Source organism: Lissotriton helveticus, chromosome 5_1 (assembly GCF_964261635.1).
Source record: "Lissotriton helveticus chromosome 5_1, aLisHel1.1, whole genome shotgun sequence".
NCBI classification, from domain to species: domain Eukaryota; kingdom Metazoa; phylum Chordata; class Amphibia; order Caudata; family Salamandridae; genus Lissotriton; species Lissotriton helveticus.
Window position 1 is genome coordinate 1,129,642,859 of NC_136065.1, and position 23,122 is coordinate 1,129,665,980.

Below are 23,122 nucleotides of genomic sequence, written 5' to 3' on the forward strand. Positions count from 1 at the left end.
TGCACTGATTTATCATCTGTGGGTGTTCCCATCACTGGAGCCTAGCAGGCGCTCAAGCGTATATGCACATTTATCAGTCACATAAATGTGGAAATATACTAGTTTCAACTTCATTTATCCATATAACTCAAAATAAATATGGATACATACAGATAACAATAGCAAAAAATAAATACAATCGGAAACATCCAAGAAATAAATACCATAAAACCGGGAGATCTAGGCCACCTATTAGGTACAGAGTCACAGAACAGGAAAAAGTGTGGTTTTAACCCAAATATAAAACATGAATTATTAATCTTGCCATACAAACCTGCAGGTATAATGAAAGGATCCACCCCCACTTTAGAACCTTCTGGAAGAATGCTCACGAGCCAGTCTTCCTGACTAGGGGTTTCCTTCAAGCCTGTAGGGAGAAAAGTAAAAAAATTACGACAAGTTAGAACAAGCAATAACAAACAAAATGTGGCTTTTCGCTTCCTATGCTTGCAGAGACATAACATCCAAAAAGCAGACACAGAAAGAAACAAACCTACAGAAATCCACACACGCACTGTCCGCTGGACATACAGGTGCCCTTATGACAATGACCCTAAGACATGCAGTCCACAGGCACACACATCAACACAAACGATCTCACACACGACACAATGCAGCTCTGCAAAACAAACAAGCAGCCACATGTACTACAAGTTGGCTTACATGGATGGCTATGGGTAGATAAACAGAAGGGTGAGTGCTTAGTTGCTTCTGGGGGAGATTCTGGCTGCATTCTCACTTAATACTTAGCTGCTCTGTGAAGGAAATTGCATTCAAGGAGGAGAAAGAGTGGAGAATCAATTTCCATTGATAATTTGCATATCAGAGGAAAAATAATTTCTAATGGATAATGGAAATCCTCAGCCATTCAATCTCTGCCCTCTTTGGAATAAACAAATGTAGAAAATAAAATGGTGCATTCTGAATTCCCATTCCATACTCTAGGGAGGATACAACATTTGGTTTGGAGAAAAGAGGGGAATGTCAAGGTCCATAGAATTGCTGTCCTCTCATTGGGTGGCGGGTCATGTAATACTTCAGACTCCATACCCACGCTGTAGTTGAAGTGGAAAAAGAAGTATGGAAACTGGGAGCAAAAAAAGTAAATACTGCCCAATCTGAGCATTATCAAGCAATGCTGGCAAATATGATCAATACTACTACAGTTGGATAATGATTGGTTGTAGATATGAGATTGAGTGATGAGGCACACATGCGGGAAAGTATTCATGAATACTCGAATTAGCAACTAGTAATAAAAAAGCTAGGGTGAAACTAGAGTTATGCGTGAAATGTGCATCATGAAAAGGCAAACTGTGTGGGATAAGCATGTGTCATGTACAGGTATGAACTTTGCAAACTAGATAGGGCAAGCAGTTCTTGTCGCTGTCACTTTCAATATGTCTAGGACCAATGTGTCACTTCTACAGGGCTTGGCAGTTGTCTTTTGTTTATGTGACTCGAAAAGAGGATAACGGCTAGATGACAGACAGTCATATAATTGAATGGATGCTTAATTGATCCTAGAGAAAATCATACTTCATAGCCACTTATATTTAGCTCAAGAAAATGAGCAATGCTAGCATTCATTCGACTCGTGGCCTATTTTTACCGAAATTAATTCTACTAGGCGAAGGAACATTTTAATCTCTAGGCCCCACCAATACCTGTCCTCTTTGGAACGATCATTTGCAGATGTTAAAAGAACAATACAATATGCACGGTAATTCAGTATCTGTAACTATCTAAACCCAACATAAGGCACATATGCCCCAACAGGTACCTCAGGGGGTTCTGGGTACATCACCAGTATGTTCTATACCTTTATCCAGAAACAGAGAAAGGGTATGTGGGTCATGTACATGCAAAATAATATTTTGATTGCCGTCAGCAGGAGAGTAATCAATTTGGACTTTTGTTTATTTATATCGCCTTACAGGGTATCTTTCTGTAGAGCAAATTTGAAGTAATATGTAGGCTCGCTTGAGGTTAATACTGGAGCAGCCTCACCAGCCAGTAGACATCAGTCATTGTTCTTGTTGGTCCTCGTTGTCAGAGTAGGTTCAATAGTGTCGGATTTTTCTTGGATATACTGACTGGGATGTGGTGACAACATGAAAAAGCGTTGCAGCCACTTGCTAGGATAGGAATGCATTCAGATGTGGTGTCCTCCTCCTCCAGCCCAGCCAACCCCCTCACAACTTTATAATTGTCAACGTACTTAGACTAAATACCTCATATTCTTTTTGAGAGGGGCAGGGAGAAGGAGATATAACAAAGAGACTATATTATGTTTGGATAGCTTTAAAATCCCGAAAAAAGAAATTTAGTTGATAAACTGAGATATTAACAGTACGATTCTGTGTTCAACCCTCGCACAATATTCTGCATATGAATATCAGCTTTTTCAGAGAATTTCAAGGATTTGTGGCGATTTATGTCAGTTTCTTTCATAGGAGCTGCTGTGATGTGTTTGCTTAAATCTTTAGTACAGGACGATCAATGATCTATATTTAACGTGTAACTTAATCTATGATGAACCGTTCAAAAAATCGTTGAACAGAACTCGACCACTGAATTAAAAGAACCACATGAAGTCAAACGCAATCTTCATTCCAAAATTTGGGGGTGGGGGGGTTTATTCAGCTCTACTTGTGCTAGGAAGAATGGGGTGGTGTGTACAGAGGGTTAACTACAATCGCACACTTTAAGAAACTTCTCTATAGCTTTGTTGCCATTCACTACTTCTCCGATCTTTAAAAAACGTGTAATTGTGCAGTTTGCCCACAGGTGCCAACGTAAGAAGCCGTCTAAAATTACCTCTACCTAAAGAAGTGAAGTTGTAGGGTTAACTACAGAGCAAGGAAATACACACATATACTAACGTTTGGCATTATAACTTAACAATGTTTTAAATGATACCACAATATACTTTCCTCTAAAATATCATCCCTTGCCCTTCTTAACGTGTCCTAGAAAGATGTATTTAATGTACACCTAGCTGAATTAGCAGGGATGAATTACAGGGCATATTCATGGTTTTGCAAACTGCAGTATTTGTATCTAATGATCTATCGAATGACAAACTACATGTTATATTATAGCATAGAACCCTCACTCAGGTAAGGCTATTTTATACAAATAACAGTTTCATTCCACAACAACTGGGAAATCTAGTATTATTGCACAAGGCACATTTCAAGAACAGCAGACGGGTCACTCACCCATCTTCATGAGTGTCCAGTTGCTGTCCATTTGTTGTGCTGCCTGCAAAAAGTAGCGTCCATCTGTCCACAGTGCTGCACTCTGCTCTGTTACAATAGCTGTACCTGTTCAAGAAGAAAAGGGAAAGACGTCTGCTCAAGGGTTGCAAACATGGATTTCCATGTAAGCACGGTGACCTACCTACCAAATCTGCTAACATTCTAGGTTAGAGCAATGCATTTCTGATAGAAACAGGATTGGGAGTAAGTCTCCGGAAAAAGGGATATTTTATGAAAAGGTATGTCAGTTACTGTTGCCTTAAAGTAAGCAGTTACCTCCATCCACAGCGGACCTGGAAATAAATCTCTCTCCCAATTTTCAGTAGCTGTGGACACACTGAATGTCATGCTTCATAAACAATTAGAGTAGTGCTGAGAGTCCAGGGGCGGCTGCTTTGGTACGGGAGGAGGGGGGAATTGCATTGCATTGCATTCTCCGACCTCACTCTGCAGCGCGGGGAGCACCCAGGCTCCCAGCCTCTCATGACGCTGCTTTGGTCTGAATGGCCTGCTTGGCCCCTCAGGCGGAACCAGGGAGCCTGGGCATGTTCTCCACATGGCAGTGCAACACAGCACGGTGAAGAACATGCTAAGGGCGCATGATTGTTTGGCCGGACCCAGAGGGCCGGCCAAACAATCATGTGTACTCTGGAAGTACCAAGACGACTCCTCACTGTGCTCAGCCCCATTCCAGCTCCAATCTCTCGCAGAAAAATAAAATGATAAAAACGGCTTGTTATTATCATTTTATTTTTTTTAACTGCTCAAATAGTAGTGGGGCGACGATCCTCCGCTTTAGCTTTAGGGACGCAGCAGGCAGGCTAATACTATTTAGTCTACTGGAGGATTAGGCAAAGTATATATTTTAACCCCTTTAAAGCGTTGTAAATAGACCTCCCCAGTGCTGCGCTGTCCATTGGAACTAGTGCTGAATGGACGTCCAACGGTCGTGCGCAGCACTGGGGAGGTAGTGGCCGTGACGACCGTTGGCCGACGGCAGCAATTAAGGGGTTAAAAGTTACTTTTCTTGAATATTTATGAAAAATCCGACGTCACCTGTCAATTTTTTAACAAATATTTAAAAAAGTTTTAATATTTTCTGTAACTTATCCCAAGCCAAAGATAGCAGAATTATTATTTTACCTTGGCGTTCATTTTTCTGATAGGATATCTGCAGCCCTTCCTCCGTCAAAGTAGTTTTTGTGGTTAGTTTATTTATTTATAAAGTTTTATATAGTAACGTAGGTACATATCAACACTAAATTATTGCATGCACCACTTTTAAATATTAGGCACCCTGCCGTCTGGGCTTCAAGGCCTGCTTAGGGATGACTTTTTTCATATTTCAAAGTAGAGTTCTTTCCTGTCAAATTTTTTTTGGACAAGTTTAAAATCTGCAGTAATCAGTGGGTGGCACAATATGTGATGCAGTCGACAGGTGACAATTAACTTTTCCATGCCATTGGCGTATTTTCCAATACCATATAATATGGCCTTAATGGAAAAGCAAATTTGACAATTAGGAGATAACCAATTTTGTCATGAATTTAGTTCAGAGAAAATACATTGGGGCCTTGAAAGCAAAGTCTCGGTGAATCAGTCCACACAACAAAATGTGGGCGATCACACAAAAAGAGGAACTTTCTCACAGGGTTCAACTTAGAAAAAATGAAGGAAACACAAAATATGTGAGTGCTGTAAATACTCCATACACAAGGAGAAGAGTTGTGTAGATTTTAATGGAAGAGCCACCACTTTTCATTACAAAGTCCCTTCCTACTGTCTTCAAAACAATCTTTCTACGTGCGAAACCAATCAAGGCCAAAATATGTTTGACTCTAGTGTGAATAGTTGATGTCCCCAAAGCTATTTTCCCTTCCCCAATGACATTGTGGCCAGGAGGGCAACACTGCAGCACAGAAGGTCTCTGGTGTGGACCCCAGGGACATGAGAAGATTGCTACCTACCATTCAATTTGTCGACCACGACAAGTTCCTGGAATGTTCCAATCCCATTATGAAAGGCGAGAAGAGAATTCCCGGGGCGCGCATGGTAAAGAAGCGGAGGAAGCAGCACCACAGGATAAAGGAGGACAGAATGTGGAAGCGCAGGACAGAAGGGAGTGAGGAGATGTTGCGACAGCAGCGGAGACCCTAAGGATGCCTCTGAGATCGGCTCTTCAGCAGAGGACCTATCACCAATGTGGATGCGGATTCAGCATTGGAAGGCCAAGGGAGGCCCAAGCATCCACAGTAGGAGGCGGAGAACTTGCTCAAGAGAGCAACGAGCAGAGTACCCCAGGGAAAGGAGATATGAGCGATGCCACCCCAGCTCTAAACCAGAGGTTCAGCCTCAGGCAAGTAACATAGCAGGGCACACATACCTGTGTTTGGTGGTCAGTCACAACGGGGTATTTAATAGGCTTGTAATCAATGGCAGGAGATTCCCTGCAGAACCACCCCAATGTTGTATAAGGTGTTGAGCAGAGGGAAGCTAGGGAAACACACAGGTGAATCTTAGAGCCGGGATACTTGTGACATGTAACGCACGGACCTGGCTGCATGGGAAGAAACTTTACCTGACAAAATACATCTGGCACCTACAAGTTACATTACTGTTCATTGGCAGGTGGGCCTTGCACAATGGTTTGCACTGAGGTGTGGTGTTGGAACTTTTTTTCTTGATATAGCCCGATTACTAAGGCCTTTTCCATTTTTATTTTCCCCGAGGGTGACAACCACAAGACCGTGAAGGAATCACATCATATAACAGAAACTACCACAGAAGCTATGGAAGCCACTAAACACTCGTACTGTCGGACCTTGTGGTTTTGTTAATTAAAAAAAAAAAAACTTTACACTTAACAGCCTTGTTCCAGGTCATGTTTCACATCCTGTTACAGACATTTCTCCAATTAGTGTCACCAATAAAGAAGTAAGGCGAGTTAGACTCAGCTAAGATACTCACTGTTTCCCCCAATTTGAGTCTCACATTCAGACATAATAACCACATCCTCACCCACTTTGTTTACTTGTAGCACTGTTTTCTTCATTCTTCCTCTGCATCTTATCTTCAATCTGCTCAATTTTAGCACCCTTGCACACCCCTGCATATTGTTCCCAACGTACCACATTTCATGCAGGCAGCACTACTTTGAAAGAAATGTTACTTTTTCTAGTATGCCCCACCTAAAGCACTTAACTTTGTTGTATTACAGACTCAAAGATTTTCTAGAGGACTTCAATTCTTTACTACGGATGCACTCCTCCCTATTATACCCTCATTATGCCTGCAAGATCTACTTTTTTATGCTCCTCATTTTTATTTCTCCAAATTTCCCCATCTAGTCCTTCAATGATCACCGCAGCTTCTATTAGATCAGGGTTTCTTGCTAAGAGCTTCTATTCTAACTGGTAGTTATCATTCAATGCAATGAATGTTGTCTTATGAGCTATGCTGTCAACTCTCTGAACTCGCATATTCTTGCCATATTCCTAAAACTGGTCACATAGTTTTCTACCATTTCATCTTGCATTATGGTAACAAACATGTGCATTTCCACAAAAACATTTATACGAGTTTTAAAATATCTCTTTCGCATCCAAAACACATCTCTAGACTCTCCATCACCATTTTACAAAGCTAGATCATCAATGCATTCCTATATATTAGGATTTTTAGGTAACGAAGTTATATGAGCAACATGCCTTGCTTCATGTCAGCAGAAAAAATCTCATTCCCAGTTGGCAATGATCAGTCCTCTTCATTCAATGATCTGGTGTTGTGCCAATCACTTTTTTCTTCTGTCCACTACAGCATACAACATGCAGCAGTGGGTCAGTTGACTTCAGCCACTATCTAGCTTTACTGTGGGTGACCACATTCTGCTCTTTCACATAGAGCACATCAACATGCTCATTGTGTAATATTAGTGAGGGTTCATCAGGTCCCAAAAACATTTTTGCAACAAAAAAGCAAACAAATATTGAAAAACCAAAGCATGGACAAAACCAAAAGGTTATCAGCAAACAAAAGACTGATTGGCTTTTCTATTGCTCGTTTCCACAGTAATCAATATTCACTTGCTACCAAGCAAACAGAAAGGTTGTGGCATACTGGCTGCTGTCATAATGTCGAAAGAGAAAATTAACCTACTAATTAAAAAACTAAAATCCAGAACAAGCTGAATGAAGTAATTTATAAACACTCCGCTACTCTGACAAGAGTGTCCGGGTGACAGAACCAAGTTTACATTGCTACATGAAACCTTATGCCAAAGCAAACAGATAGGCCTTAAGAGCCTTCCTGAATGGGAGTTCATGGGAGTTGTTATTCAAGCCATGAAGCAGCACATTCTATTCCTTACAAGCCAGCAGAGAAAAAGAGTTCCCCCCCAGATCTGACTCTCCAAAAGAGTGGGACTCTAACTTTAAGAGGGCAGGATAAATGATATTGAGTTATCCAATTTTTCAGATATTGGGGGCCACAATTATAGAAGCCTGATGCACAAAAAATAAAGCCTAAAAGTGATTCATTTTCTTAATCGGAAGCCAGTGCAATTCATATTGATCTCTAGTGACCAATACCAGTCTATAAATGTCCAGAAGCAGGCGTGCAATAGCAGTTTGTACAGTTTTAACACATATAGCAGAGGGTGCCCATAGAGTATATTCCCGTAATCCAACATGCTAATTGTTAGTGCATGGACAACTGTCCTACAGGCAGATCGAGTAAGAAGTTCTAAAATTATTCTAATTGACTACAGCATGCCAAAACAAGTCCCAGCTACAGAAAGGATCTAAGAGTGAAAAGAGAGCTTGTTCTCAATCCTGACTTCAAGATTCTTAGCTACTGCAGGTGGTGGTGGGGCCAGAAGATCCTTCAGCCAGAAGTCATACACAGTTTACCTACTTGCTCAAAGAGAAGAAATTCGATTTTAACAGCAGTACACTGCAAATGGCTCTCTTGAAGCCAGATCAATACATTTACAGGCAATAATGAACAGTGGAGCTCATACCTGCCAAATTGGGATCAAACATCAAGAGCAGCAGGGTATCATCTGCGTAAAAGATAGTAATCACCCAAAAGAATTTAATAACCTTGGTAAGGGATGACATATAGATATTAAATATTGTGGGACAGAGCAACAAGTTTTGAGGCACCCAAAACCTCAACTGCTTGCTGGTCAACTTGTAAGGCGCCAGTCAAATATCCTGTTTTCTTTCCTAGAAAAATTATTTATTCCACCTCCAGCCTCAGATGCCCAGCTCAGCCACCTGCTCAAGATGGATTGGAGACAACGTTGAATGCTGCAGATGAATTAAGCAATATTAGTGCAGCACCTTTATCCACGGTAAATTTAATTACCTCAGATACCTTCAGTAAAGCGGTCTTCTTGCTGTGCCGTGGACAAAATCCCGATTGAGTAAGATGTAATAAATGATTCTCTTCCAAAAAGCCGGATAGCTGCGCATTAGCCAATTCTTCCAGCATTTTAGCACAGGCCGGGTGAAGCGAGATAGGTAGGAAATTTGATAAGATCGAGGGGTCAGTGGAATGTTTTTTCAATAAGGTGAAGTGCATTTTCTCTTTTTCTATCTAGGAGGCACCACAGGGTGAACAGAGCTATCAAACAAGGTTAGTGAGGACAGGGAGAATACCTTCAGACAAAGGGGCCAAGAAAGCAGAGGGGCAAGGATCCCTAGGAGAGCCTGATTTTCATCTTAAGAAACTGTTTGGTTTGGATAGTAGAGAATGAACTACATTTATCCAAATTGACTCCAGCCTCCCGGCGGGTTTGAGTGCCGTGCCTCATAGGGGCAACAAGCCGAACTTCAATCCGGCAGCATCCAAGGTTAAATCTTAAGGATTTTATCTTCGAAAAACGTGGCACATAATGGTCAGAGGTCTGTTGAGGCTGGCATGCATAGTGTAATAGCCTTGGAGATCATGAAACGTTTGGTAATTTTAAAGATTTGGTTCGGACAGTATAGAACATGTGCTGCTCTTTATTCATTACCCTGCGATAGTCTTTCAGAGCTGATCTATAATTTTCCTTATCCGTCTGACAAAAATATGAATCCATTTACACTCCAACTGCTTAACACACTTCTTGAGAATTAGTAGCTCTGTTGTAAACCAGGGAGCTGAGGGGGCCTCTTCTTTTTGAAGGGCAAGATTGACCGATGCCAGAGATTTACTGGCTTTAAGTACACAAGCGTTAAATGCCTCAGCATCCTGGATAGTCCTGCCTGTAAAACTTGGTAGAGTGTTCTCGAAGTAGTTCGAGAAATCAGACAAAGTAGCTTTATCCAATCTTGTGGTTCCCTCCTGCTTCTTTATATCACCATTGCTCCCACCACCACTATAGTCACACAAAATTGGGACCAAGAACTGGTTAGGCCAAACAAGAGGAGTCGGCTTCCCTACAGATAAAGGCGGATTGGAAAAAATAATATTTATGTATGACCCCCTCGATGTGTAGCAGCTGAAATAAATTGCTGCAAATTAAGTGCCTGGCATGAGTCAACAACAGCCGACCTGCTGTGTCTGTATCTGCTTCAACATGTATGTTAAAGTCACCTAATGCGCAAAATTGGCGAGACGAGATGGAATCTCCGAAGAGTTTAGAAAGTCTGACGCTTGCCCGGGTGGACGATAATTCAGAACTCCAGCCAAGGAGTGTTTTGGTCAATGGGAGCCTAACCTTTCTGCTCCCATTAGATGATTAAGGTGAAAGGTGGAGCAAGGAAAATTACTACGAACTATAATAGCTACACCGACCCCTAATTTTTCCAGTCTACCCTGTCTGGAGATGATATAGCCACGGAGCCTCAAGGCATCCAAGCATACCTGCAGACAACTAGAGAAGAAATGGCACCGCATACAGACACTGGACAGCTACGCAGCCTACAAGTATGCCATCCGCAGGCACCATCACCTCATCAGATCTGCCAAAAGGGCCTCCTTCAAAGACCGCCTAGACAACAATGCACACAACAGCAAAGAGCTCTTCAACATCGTGAAAGAGCTCTTCAACATCGTGAAGGAGCTCTCCAACCCTAGCTCCACCAACGACATCCCACATTCGCAAGACATGTGCGACACCCTCACCACCTTCTTCCATTGCAAGATCGCAGACATCCACAACAGCTTCAACACCCTGACCGCCCGACAATCACCGATACCTCCAACCTCCTGACCACCACCCTCACCGACCCCCTGCTCACCTGGACCAACATAAATGACGACACACCATCAAAATCATGAACACCATCCACTCCGGCTCTCCGTCAGACCCATGCCCACACAACATCTTCAACAAAGCCAGCTCCACCATCGCACCCCATCTCCGCAAGGCCATCAATATCTCCTTCGAGACTGTGACATTCCTGGACAGCTGGAAGCACGCCAAAATCAACGCCTTACTCAAAAAACCCAAGGCGGACCCCAAAGACCTCAAGAACTTCAGACCCATCTCCCTGCTCCCATTCCAAGCGAAGGTCATCGAGAAGACAGTCAACAGACAACTGACCGGCTACCTTGAGGAGAACAGCATTCTGGATCCATCCCAGTCCGGGTTCCGCAGCAACCACAGCACCAAAACTGCCCTCATCGTTGCCACAGATGACATCAGGATCTTATTGGACAACGGCGAAACCGCGGTCCTCATCCTCCTGGACCTGTCAGCCGCATTCAACACTGTCTGCCACCGCCCCCTACGGACACGCCTCTACAACGCTGGAATCCGAGACAAAGCACTATACTGGACCACCTCCTTCATCTCCGGCAGAACCCAGAGCATCCGCCTCCCTCCTTTCTGTTCCGAAGCCACCGAGATCATCAGCGGCGTACCCCAAGGATCTTTCCTCAGCCCGACATTGTTCAACATCTACATGGCACCACTCGCTCACGTCGCCCGACTACACAACCTCAACATCATCTCCTACGCCGACGACACCCAGCTGATCTTGTCCCTCACCAAGGACACCCTCACCGCCAAAACCATCCTTCACGACGGAATAAGAGTCGTCGCAGAATGGATGAAGATCAGCTGCCTGAAGCTGAACTGAGACAAGACGGAAGTCCTCATCCTCTGCTCCACTCCCCCGGTGTGGGACGACTCCTCGTGGCCGACCACACTGGGAGCAGCACCAACGCCCACCGACCACGCACGCACCCTAGGTTTCATCCTCAACTCAACACTCTCCATGACCAAGCAGGTTAACGCCGTCTCGTCCTCCTGCTTCAACACCCTCCGCAAGATCTACAGGTGGATCCCCACTGAAACAAGAAGAACGGTCACCCAGGCCCTCGTCAACAGCAGGTTAGACTACGGCAATACCCTCTACGCAGGAGCCTCGGCAAAACGCCTAAAACTACTACAACGCATACAGTCCGCCTCCCCACGCTCGATCCTAGACATCCTTCGTCGCAGCCACATCACACCCCACCTAAAAGACCTGCACTGGCTTCCCGTCAACAAGAGGATCACCGCTGCTCACCCACGCAACAAAGCACACCACAACACCAGACCGACATACCTCAACAGCCGACTCACCTTCTACACCCAAACAGTCAGCTCCGCTCCACCCACCTCGCCCTCGCCACCATCCCCCGCATCCGAAGAACGAACAAAGGCAGCAGATCGTTATCCCACCTCGCCGCCGACACCCTCCCCATCCTCCTACGGCAGACCCAGGACCTACTTACCTCAGGAGACTACTCAAGACCTGGCTTTTCGAGCAGTAGCAGCACCCCTCTCCTCAGCGCCTTGAGACCCTCACGGGTGAGTAGTGCGCTTTACAAATGTTTTGATTGATTGATTGATTGAAGAGGGACTGCTTGACATATATCCAGATTCGATTTAGGACATAGCAATGTTTTGGTAAGAAACTAGGCATCTAAGCTCATGTTAATGAGAAGTTTAGAAATGTGTAATGCCCGTTTAGGGAGAGAGCGAACTTTCACAAGCCAGGCTTGAAAAGACCTCCACCACATAAGTCTTAGAATGGTTGAACGCCTTCGAAGTTTTGACCAAAAAGCCCGGTTCAAATGGACCGGTCCCGGAATAAAGAGTAATTACATCTATTACATTCATAGTAGGAGGAGAATCTCACACACCCTATTTTCATGGTGTTTACTTTTAATGATTACTAGAATAAGAATGGAGTGTTACACAGGAGTAAACGGGAGAGTGATGTAGTATTATGAGGTAAATGGATTCTGTTAGATTTGGGGGTCTCTAGTTGGCACAGGTAGGTACTTGTGACACATAGGGACCCTCTCCTCTAGTCAGGATAAGGGGATTACACTCCTAAAATAACCCCTGCTCACCCCCTTGGTAGCTTGGCACGAGCAGAAGGGTTTTACTTCAGAGACGTTGTACGTTAAGCAGTTGTGACCACATACAGGAACCCAGTGACAACACTACAAATGGATACCACACAGGTTTTCTATAAAAAATAAGTAGACTTTATATAGAGTTACCACAAGACCATACACGACAAAAATACACAATATGATTACTTTAAGATGGTAGGTTTAAGCTTAGTTCAGTTCATAGATGCGACACTCTGCGTCAATGTACCTTAGGTTGCGTTGCGCTTCGACGACAAGCAATGTCGCAGCGATGGGAAATGCGGCAAAGTTCAGATACAAAGAAATAAAGACGTGAAGATCTTCCAGATGTGTCACGCTTCTCGGGGATGCGAGAAGTTCTCGGTTCGATGCGTGGACTGCAGAGGCGTCACCCTTACGATGCGACGACAACAGCTCCAGCGGCGACGCTCTTCTCCCACGATGTGTGAAGCTTCCGCTCGATGCGACAACCACAGCGGCGACATCCAAGATGAAACGGCAGCAGCTCCGACGGAGGCGCGCTTCTCTGGGATGAGAGGTGCTCTTGGTCGATGCGGTGCAGTGCGACAATTCCAGAGGCGACACCCTCCTTCGGAGTTGCGACGGCAGGCACAGCGACGGCGACACGCTCCGACCTCGTTGCGAGATTCTTCTCCTGATGCGTTGCAGTGCGACAACTACAGCGGCGACACCCTCCTTCGGAGTTGCGACGGCAGCAGCAGCGACGGCGACACGCTTCCTCTTCGTTACGGCATGCTTCTCTCCGATGCAGTGCACTGCAACAGTTCCAGCGGCGACACCCTACTTCGGAGTTGCCACGGCAGGCACAGCGACGGCAACACGCTTCTTCTCGTTGAGTCGCGCTTCCAGCTCCTTGCGACACGCAGTCCCTCAGAAGGCCCAAAACAGCAGCAGGCACTTCCAAAGAACTCTGCGGAGCTGGGGGGTGAAGTCTGTTGTTCCTGAGACTTCAGCAGGAGGCAAGCTCTTTTCCAAGCCCTTGGAGATCCTTCACAAGTTGAATAGCAAAGTACACTGAGTTCCTTTCTCCTTCCTTTGGCAGTAAGGCAACCACTGCAGGCCAATCCCCCAAGCAGCACTTCAGCTTGGGAATGGTCTCTCATCAGTTTCTTCAGGTTCCTCTCCTCAGTAAATGTTTCTTCTTGTAGTCCAAAGTGATCTAATTTCCTGGGATCAGGGACCCAATATTTATACCCCAAAATCCTTTGTTCTCTGAGAGGAGAGGGGCCTTTGCCCAGTCCAAACCAGTTCTGAAACACTCTATTTACCAGACTTCTCCTTTCCTTTCACAGTGCAGGGCAGAGACATCAGCCGCTCCCCAGGGGGTGGAGCCAGCATTGTGGAAGGCAGGCAGAGCCCTATTCAAGGTTCAGGTGCAACTCCTCCCTCCCATATAGATAAACCAGACATAGGAACACACAGCCTAGCAGAGGCAGGTTTGAATGGTTAGACAAGCAAATACCTACTTTCTAAAAGTGGTATTTGCAAACACAGAATATTAAAACCAACTTAACTAAAAGATGTATTTTATTATTCTGAGTTCAGGCATACTAAACTCGAATTTCTACCATGTTCTCTGAGACAGTTAGGATTATAAAATGTAATAACTTTAACATCCCGTTCTGGCCTATGGAGAACAGGTAGCCTTGCAATAGTGAAAAAACGAAAATGGTTGTAATTCACTATTAGGACATGCCACACACACCAGGGCTTGTCCTACCTTATACTTACAATGCACCCTGCCCTAGGGCCTACCATAGGGGTGACTGATATGAAGAAAAGGGAAGGTTTAGGGACTGGCAAGTGGGTGCACTTGCCCAGTCAGCATGACAGTACCAGACTGCATGCAGGCCCTGCAATGGTAGACCTTAGACATTTTATAAGGCTGCTTCTGTGGGTGGCACAACCAGTGCTGCAGGCCCGCCAGCAGCATTTTGATTTACACGCCCTGGGCACACTCAGTGCACTAGACTAGGGTCTGACAAGTAAACCAAATAGCCAAACATGAAACCACTGATTAATACATCAATTTACAATAGGGAGCGCTCTCGCTGTGGCACTTGATAGCAGTGGCACAGTTCCCAAAGCATCTAACACCAGTAAAAATACATGAGGCAACAGCAAAAAATGGAAGGGAGACCCACGTCATTGGTGCCAGGTCTAACAGATTCTATGTGGAATGTGAGCCTACTGGGGTTCTGGCTGTGACCAGTATGTCAGTTGCTGCCAGGATCCTAGGAGGGCAGGTTGCATTCATGTCGTAGGTGCTCTGTACAATCTATCTTGTTGTCCCGGAGATCAATATCACATATTTGGCAACAAGCAAAAGCATTCTGAGTGTCCACATTTTAGGGATTTATTATGTATCGTCTTTGTATTCTTTTCTCTTTTTTTCTCTTTCATCTTTACATTACTTTGGTCTCAATTGTGTAAGGGGGAAGGTGTTGTAGTATTATGAGGTAAATGGATTCAAAGTGGAATGTGAGTCTCCTAAGGCTCTGGCAGTGACTGGGATGCAAGTTGCTGCCATGATCTCAGATGGGCAGATTGAGTTCAATACGTGGGCGCTCTGTATATAAATAAAACATTAGTACATGTAGCTGGCACTGGACGTGGAAGGGAGGCAGACAGGCACTGACAGGCGCTTGCCTTTGAAGATCCTTTGGTGCGTCCGGGGAGCGACCTGTATTATATAGGTCATGAAGAGCCAGATGCTGGACAACTGTGGGAGTCAATAAGCTCACAAGTAATATGAAGCAAAAACTCTATTGAAGCATCCATACAGGAAGAGCAAAGCAGAGCAACTGAACAAGATCATTCCTTAGAATTTGGAATGTACATTGCCGATAAACACAAACCTTCCTGTTCTCTTCAATTAGATGAAAGATAATTCCTGACAACGCTATGATCTTGATATCAAACACATACAAATGTATAAGCGACGACACCCGATGCACACCACTCACTCTCCTCTGAAGAGAGCACGTTACTGAAATTAATACTGACAAAGTGTACGCGTCACTTCTCACTCCAACCAATCACGTGGCACGTTCCCCTCCAATAGTGTGCGCTACAGCCAATCTCGAGGCTCCTGTTGACACACTTTAGCCAAGCACTGAGTGTGGACATTTCCCATCATCTATGTGTTGCTCCTACTGGGCATGAGCAAGTCTCAAGACACTGCACGAGTACAACAGTTGTCACGGCAGCATAAATCTTGCACCCTTGCTCGCGCTGTACAATGCTGCATGGGCCCACCACCAGCAGACTTGACAGGTGAAGCCTCGCGCCCTGGCTCGCGCTGTACTTGCCTTTGCACTTACGCTTGCTCCTTTCCAGATGCAAAATAAAGGAAAAGTTACACGCACCTCTACCCACACCGTTGTTCGTTCTTCTATATCACAAAGGACACTTTTCCACCAGTCCTTCACAGCACTACTGCAACCTGTACCTGTGTACCTCAGCACAGCCCCATGTAGGTTCAGCAATTTCACATAAATTGGGTGAACAGCAGTACTTTTCTTACTCCGCCATGAATTGGAGTACTGCTGTGCTGAGCTCCTTCAAAGGCGGGAGGTTCAGTTCATTGCGTGATTACCACTAGTACAAATAACTTAAATAACTTGTAGATCCATATATACATTCCTGCATGGGTGCTCCCAGGGATCTTAAATCTGAATTGTCGCCAAAATGTGGTAGTTAACAAACCCACAAGTTATATGAAGCAAGAGCTTTATTGGGGCATCCATACATGTAGGGCAAAGCAGAAAAAATGAACTAGGACACTCCTTGGAATTTAGAATGCACATTGAGGATAAATACAGTGGCACCAATAACCTCAAATGATAATAGTATCAGGTTAGACTGTCTGATGAATGGACACACTAACTACAAAGGAACATTTGACAATCTACATTCTAGCTTAACCATCTATAGACAAACTACTACAACAACTAGAGTGCGCACCTGCAGAAAATGGCGCCTCTGGATGTCTCCTAGAAATAGAAATGGCAGAAATTAAAAAACACTCCCTCCGCAGAAACGAGTAGCAGACCAGAGAGTGCAAACAGTGCCCAAAGTTAGGTAACAAGCAGTTTCGAATTGAAATTCCTTTGTGCTTAAAAATATAAAAACTAAACAAACAGGAAGAGCCGAGAATAGAAATATGCCTGCCTTTTGTGGTTGCAGTGCTGAGAGCTCTTCCTCAACATAAAATATAAGCAAATACCCCACGTATGTGAAAGAGACACAGTAAAATGCAATCTCAATATGTCCACACAACAAACAGAATAGTAGCAACAGACCTCAGTCAAAAAAGAACAATTTAAAACAATAACCTTCGATTTCACACTAGCTAATACTAAATTCTGTGTCCTTCAGTGGTAACAAATACCCTTCTCAATTACATTCCAAGAATGTCTATGTGATCGTTATTTTTTGATCAGAGAGAATTTTTTCGAAACGTTAAGATTGTTTTGAATAAAGTACTTTTGCTTGCTATCCCTTTCGTCTTAGCGCTCTTCCAATTAACCTTCATGCACTGTCAATAAACACTACTATGTACCCTGAGCTACTGCTGCGATAGCCGCCAACAGCAATCCATGCTAGTGTCACAGCTAGTAATTAAGATAACTCTTTCCTTAAAATGGCTTCCACGATACGCATCTTTAGTGAGGAAAGATATATGTTCTACCTCGATACGTTCATAAGTAAGCTTTTCGTTCCAATTTGGACCGTACCATCCTTACATCACTACTAACCTGTTACATTGCAGGTACGTGAACAAGCAACAACCTCACGCTGGCACTTTTGCTGGAGTATGGGTTTGCAGGAATCGAGCGCACATAGTGCACAGTAGGTTCTTGGCGTTTAAATATTATTTCTTCAGTACTGTAAACTCTTGATATCAAGGCTCAGTATGCCCCCGCCTCATCCATTCCCACCCCAAGCCAGGTACTGATTAAGCAAGGAGTGCCACGCAGTTATTCTGGAAATTCAACGACCTGCACAAGTGTTTAAGTATGAAACATAATGGAGTGTTTTGATGTAGGCTGTAATAGAAAACCGTGACATCACAAACTAGTAAAGAGCCCTCTATTCAGCAACTGCCAAAGCAATTGGTTTCCCAACACAAATGTTCTTGTGTTATCACAACAGCATTGGCGCATCGAAATAAAGAAATTGTGCACAAAGTCTCTGGAGACTTACCAGCCGAGCCATCAAATCCAGATATGAACTCACGCCTGCAGTCACAGGGCGCAATGTATTCACTCTGCAAAACAGAAGGTTACAGTACATGAAAGACACTGAGCACAAGAGAACAAGAAATTCATAAATAAAATAAAATATATATAAAAAACATTTTCATGCTGATTTGTAATGAATAGCCCCGAGTGTTGTTTTTAGAGGTCCTAGATAGGATTGCTGCAGAGAAAACAAGCGTTGACGATTTTTTTAATTCCTAGTCGTAACCAAGTGTAAATGTTAAATGAAAATGAAAACATACACTCTGTTTAGTTATTAGGAAACATGCAATAAAGAAAAGCGCTCAGATTAATGGGACCATTTTGTAAACGTTTTTTTGAAATTTAGAAATCCTATGAATTCCGGATTGTCTGGGGATTCACAAAAACCCCAAGAAGAACACATGGATATCTATGCATGTCTTATATTTCCACCTATGCTTCTACTCCGATCTTTCACAAGCTCTGTGTGGGAAAGGGGAGTCAGTGCAGAATATATATTTTTATTTAAATGAAGAAATCCTTTCAAGTAAGCCCCTTAATGTTATGGTTGTTCACTTTCTATGACTACCACATGAAGAACATGTTACCTACCTTTGGTAACACCGTAGAAATTCGAACTATCTGTAGACTCCTTACCATAGAATAATTCCCAGGCGTCAGACTGGATCCGGAAGATTACAGAGGAGTACCCCTATGCGCCAGTTGGTGGCGTCTAAGCCAGAAGTGATGTACACGGTACCTATATAGTAACCACCTCGGCGCACTGATCTAAGTTACTTTCACAACTATCCACACTAGGAGTGTGGAGCCGCCATGAGCAATAACCAATGGTGTGACAAACTAAGGCGCTTAAGAGGATGTTCCCTATACTGCAACTGGTTCACAGAGTGGGAAGGATGGGTGAGTCGTTAAGGAATCTGTGGCTAGATACAGTCTCTACAGGATAAAGCGTTACCAAAGGTAAGTAACTTGCTCGGCAGTTAGAGATTTCTAGACACGGGTCTCTTACTAGAATACATAGCCAAGCAATAACCCCCCCCCCCCCCCGGAGGTGGGGCTGTGAAACCAATTAGATCAGAAAGTCCTGCGGGACTGAATGGGCGAAGTGCCCATCACAATGGACTGGACTGTTAGAAAAATCCACTGGCATTGTCGGGAAAGATTTTTTCAGGACAAGCTATTTTTAGGGACTACTTGCCCTTTCTGGCAAGCTAAAAATCCACTAACTTCAGACACACAACACAAAGTAAAAGTAGGGTGACAAACTGACTTTCGACCTCGGTCTCTGAAAGCGGAGCAAATGGGGCAAGATAGCAAGATTTAAAGGCATCTTTATTGCTCACAAAGTGAAAGAGCAATAAAAATGCATGTAAATCTTATCTTACCACATTTGCTGGCTTTTAGAAACAGAGGTCAAAAGTCAGTTTGTCTTCCTACATTTAATTTTCTTTCTGTGCTTTCTGTGACTGAAGTTACAGAATTTTGTAAAGTGAACTGTGTGACAATTGAACTGTAAAAAGCATGTGAAATGAAAGGCTGTAAGATGGCTGGCTTTTTATCCAACACAACACTGAAACAGCTAAGTGAACTGTTCAACAATTTCAAATATATTTCACTAGTTATGAAGAATCAGTTTTGTAATTCTGTGGTGAAAAACCTATTTCTATAAGACCAAAACAAATTAGAACACTTTTCTTGGTGGTGTGCAAATTTGAAATATTTTTGCTGAAACCCAATTTTCAAACATTGTGCGCTTTCATCAGTAAAACTACATGTTAAAGTTTTGTGGCCATTTCAATTGAAAATATGCTCTCTGTAAATGACAGAGCACTATCACATCATGCTTTGATAATATATCTATGAAAAGTGAGTTTTTAAACATGAACTGGGAATTATTACTGCTCCTGACCAGATGACAATGCTTTTAGTCAACTAAGAGGCAAGCCAGGGATCATGTATACCCTAAATATGGGCTTGATTCCTGTTCTACACGGAGCAAACATTTAGTCTAGTAAAGAAAAAGAGGTTTTCTTGTACAGCAGAAATAGGGAACTTGCATATTTGAAAGTGCTCTCTTATGTGATAATAAAGAAAAAGGAGGCTGCATAAGACAAAATATTTGCCTAGGATCACACAATTTGAGACCAGTTTAATGGTCAAGTACATTACAGTTAGGTCAAGTGGATTACTAAAGATACTAGACTTGCAGGTCTAGATTGTTTTTAATGATTTTTCGAACACAGGCTGTTCAGGTAATAGTGCTTTGTGAACCTGCGCAGCGAGACCCACATTGCTGCCTGACAGTCGTCCAAGACTGGGACACAGCGGTCGTCACCTTGGCTCAAGTGGAATGAGGCCTCAAGCACTCAGGAGGTTGCTTCTTGGCGAACGCATAGCACCTCTTTATGCATAGGACAATCCATTGCAAGATGGTCCTCTTCTGTACTGCCTTTCATTGTTCTGCTCCCACATGGCCAACAAGGAGTTGACGGTCCACCCGGAATTCTTTTGTGTGGTCAAGGTAGAACAACAACACTGTTTTTGGGTCAAGACGGTGGAGTATCTTCTTCTCTTTGGAGGGATGAGGCAGAGCAATGAAGGTAGGCTGTGTAAACTACTGGCCTACATGGAAAGGGCTCACAACCTTAGGAAGGATGTAGGCACAGTCCTGAGAACCAGCTTGTGGATAAAAGGTGGTATTAGGACGGTGCACAGAGAGCGACTGCAGTTCCCCGACCCTCCTGCCCGATATTAAGGTCACTAAAAAGGAAGTTTTTATAGTCAGGAGCCCAAGAAGACAATTGTGCAGAGGCTCGAATGGTGCACAAGTAAGACAGGTGAGAACCACTTTATGGTCCCACTGAGGAATGAAAACGGGCATAGGTGGAAACATATGTTGCAGGTCTTTAAGGAACCTCGCAACAACAGGTGGCATAAAGAGGGAAGGTTGGTCGGGCAACAGCAAGATTGTCAAGATGGCAGAAAGGTTATCCGTAAATGTGCCCAGAGAAGAGCACTGCTGAGCCAAGGACAATAAGAACAAAATAACATTTGATTAAGGTGCAGAGAGGGAATCAACATTGTGGGATACACACCATGACACAAACTTGTCTCAAAGGTAGGGGTATACCAACTTTATGGAACTTCTGCCTGCCAGAATAGCATTATAGACTTCTGGAGATCATGCATTGCTCGCATTTACTTGGATTCCTCCCGACCTAAATTATCCGGTCAAACTATCCAAGAAGTTTAATCGGATTTGGTCGAAACTTTCCTTGGATGACTGGGTATCAGCCTTGAATAAGTCCCCCCCTGTTATCCATGATAATCCCGTTACAGCTAATGCCGCCTTTAATGAGTGGTTAGAGACCACCCTAGATATCACTCTTTCTAAGACAGAAGTTTGCCATCTCACTGGCCCTAATAAAATGCCCTGGTACTCCACTGAATTAAAGAGTCTTAAACAATGCTGCAAGCGTGCCGAAAGAAAATGGAGAAAAAATTTCTCCGCTGTTAATAAAAACGAATATAGATCGGCACTCAGAATATATAAGAACCAATTAAAAATTGCACAATCTTTCTACTATCAGGAAACAATTGCTGCTGCTGCTAACATGCCTAGGGAAAATTTAAAAATATTCCAATCCCTGGTCACCCCCCCCCCCGTCCCGCTAATGCAGCCCCTGACCCCCAGAAACGCTGCAATGATCTGGCCTGTTTCTTCGCCACCAAGGTGGCTAATATCTATTCAACCTTCCTTCCGACTGATCACTGTGATGTCTCCTCCCCCTGTGATCGGTCCTGGTTCTCCCGTAGTTTTGGAGTCCTTCCCTCTGCTTGATCTATCCACGGCAGAAAGACTCCTTGGGAACCTTAAATCTGGCTCCCCTTCAGATGCTGCTCCGCCATCTGTCCTTAAACAGGTTTCGGCGACTGTCTCCCCTGTTATTAGAGACGTTATCAACTCCTCCCCAGCGGCAGGTGTGGTTCCACCCTTATGGAAGCAGCCAGAGTCAAGGCGCTTCTAAAAAAAACCTAGCCCGGACCCGGAAGACTGGTCCAATTATCGACCCATTTCTTTGTTGCCTGGGCTTAGTAAAATTCGCAGAAAAACACGTCAACTTGGCATTATCGTCATTTACTGAGAACAAGGGAGCTCTTCACCCCACCCAAACTGGATTTAGAGTCAAGCAGGTGACAGAGACCCCACTAGTGGCTGTAGTAGAGGAAACTAGGAATATTGTGGATGCTGGAGGCTGCGCTGCGGTGGTCCTGTTGGACCTCAGCGCAGCCTTCGACACAGTAAATCACCCGCTCTTGATTCACCGCTTGCGGGAGGTAGGAGTCACAGGGACGGCCCTCAAACGGCTCCTGTCCTTACTTTTGGAGAGAACCTTTTCAGTCTTTGAGCATGAATCATCGTCGAAACAACTCCCTCTGCATTATGGGGTTCCCCAGGGATCTTCATTGAGCCCGACCATGTTTAATATCTATATGAGGCCACTTGCTGAAGTGGTTCTTCCCTGGGGAATTCAGTTGGTCACCTACGCCGATGATTCGCAGTTGGTCGTCTCCCTCGCTAGGGTAGACTCTCCGAACTCTGGGATAAACAATCTGGCCCCCTATCTTACCAAAGTTCTGGAATGGATGGACTCCTCCTTCCTAAAGCTTAATGGTTCAAAAACCGAAATCATGATTTTGGGTTATAAGGCCCCCATTAATCTCGACCCTTGGTGGCCGAAGTTTCTTGGTCCCTCTCCCATTCCCAAGAACCAAATTAAGAGTCTGGGGGTCTGGCTTGATTCCACCCTGGGGTTTCAAGTTCAGGCCAGAAAAGTCGCCGCGACCTGCTATGGTCTGCTCAGGCTTCTCAGGAAGGTTTTGATCCTTCTTCCTTTTGAGGCTAGACGCTTGCTTGTCCAGTCCCTCATTCTCTCCCGACTGGACTACGCTAACGCGGTCTATCTGGGTGCCCCCATAGGCTCTATTAAAATACTGCAGTCTGTCCAGAATTGTGCAGCCCGTCTACTCATGGATGTTCCTAGACACATTTCCGCGAAGGCTGCTCTGCGGTCTCTTCATTGGCTCCCGGTACAGAAAAGGGTCTTGTTTAAGGCCATGTGTATGGCTCATAAGTCTATAACGAATAATGGCCCTGCCATCCTGCGTCCTCTGTTCCGCCGCCATCAATCT

General features: G+C 44.2%; 1 protein-coding gene across 1 annotated transcript in view; it reads right to left on the minus strand.

Annotated features, from left to right (window-relative positions):
• The window catches only part of XPNPEP1 (X-prolyl aminopeptidase 1), a 410,780-nt gene that overhangs the window by 271,967 nt on the left and 115,691 nt on the right, over positions 1 to 23,122 (minus strand). The window contains exons 5-7 of the mRNA XM_078643742.1: positions 17,892 to 17,955; positions 3,264 to 3,368; positions 314 to 406 (exon numbers count right to left, since the gene is read on the minus strand). Coding sequence (XP_078499868.1) covers positions 314 to 406; positions 3,264 to 3,368; positions 17,892 to 17,955 — 262 coding nt within the window. The remainder of the gene's footprint in view (positions 1 to 313; positions 407 to 3,263; positions 3,369 to 17,891; positions 17,956 to 23,122) is intronic.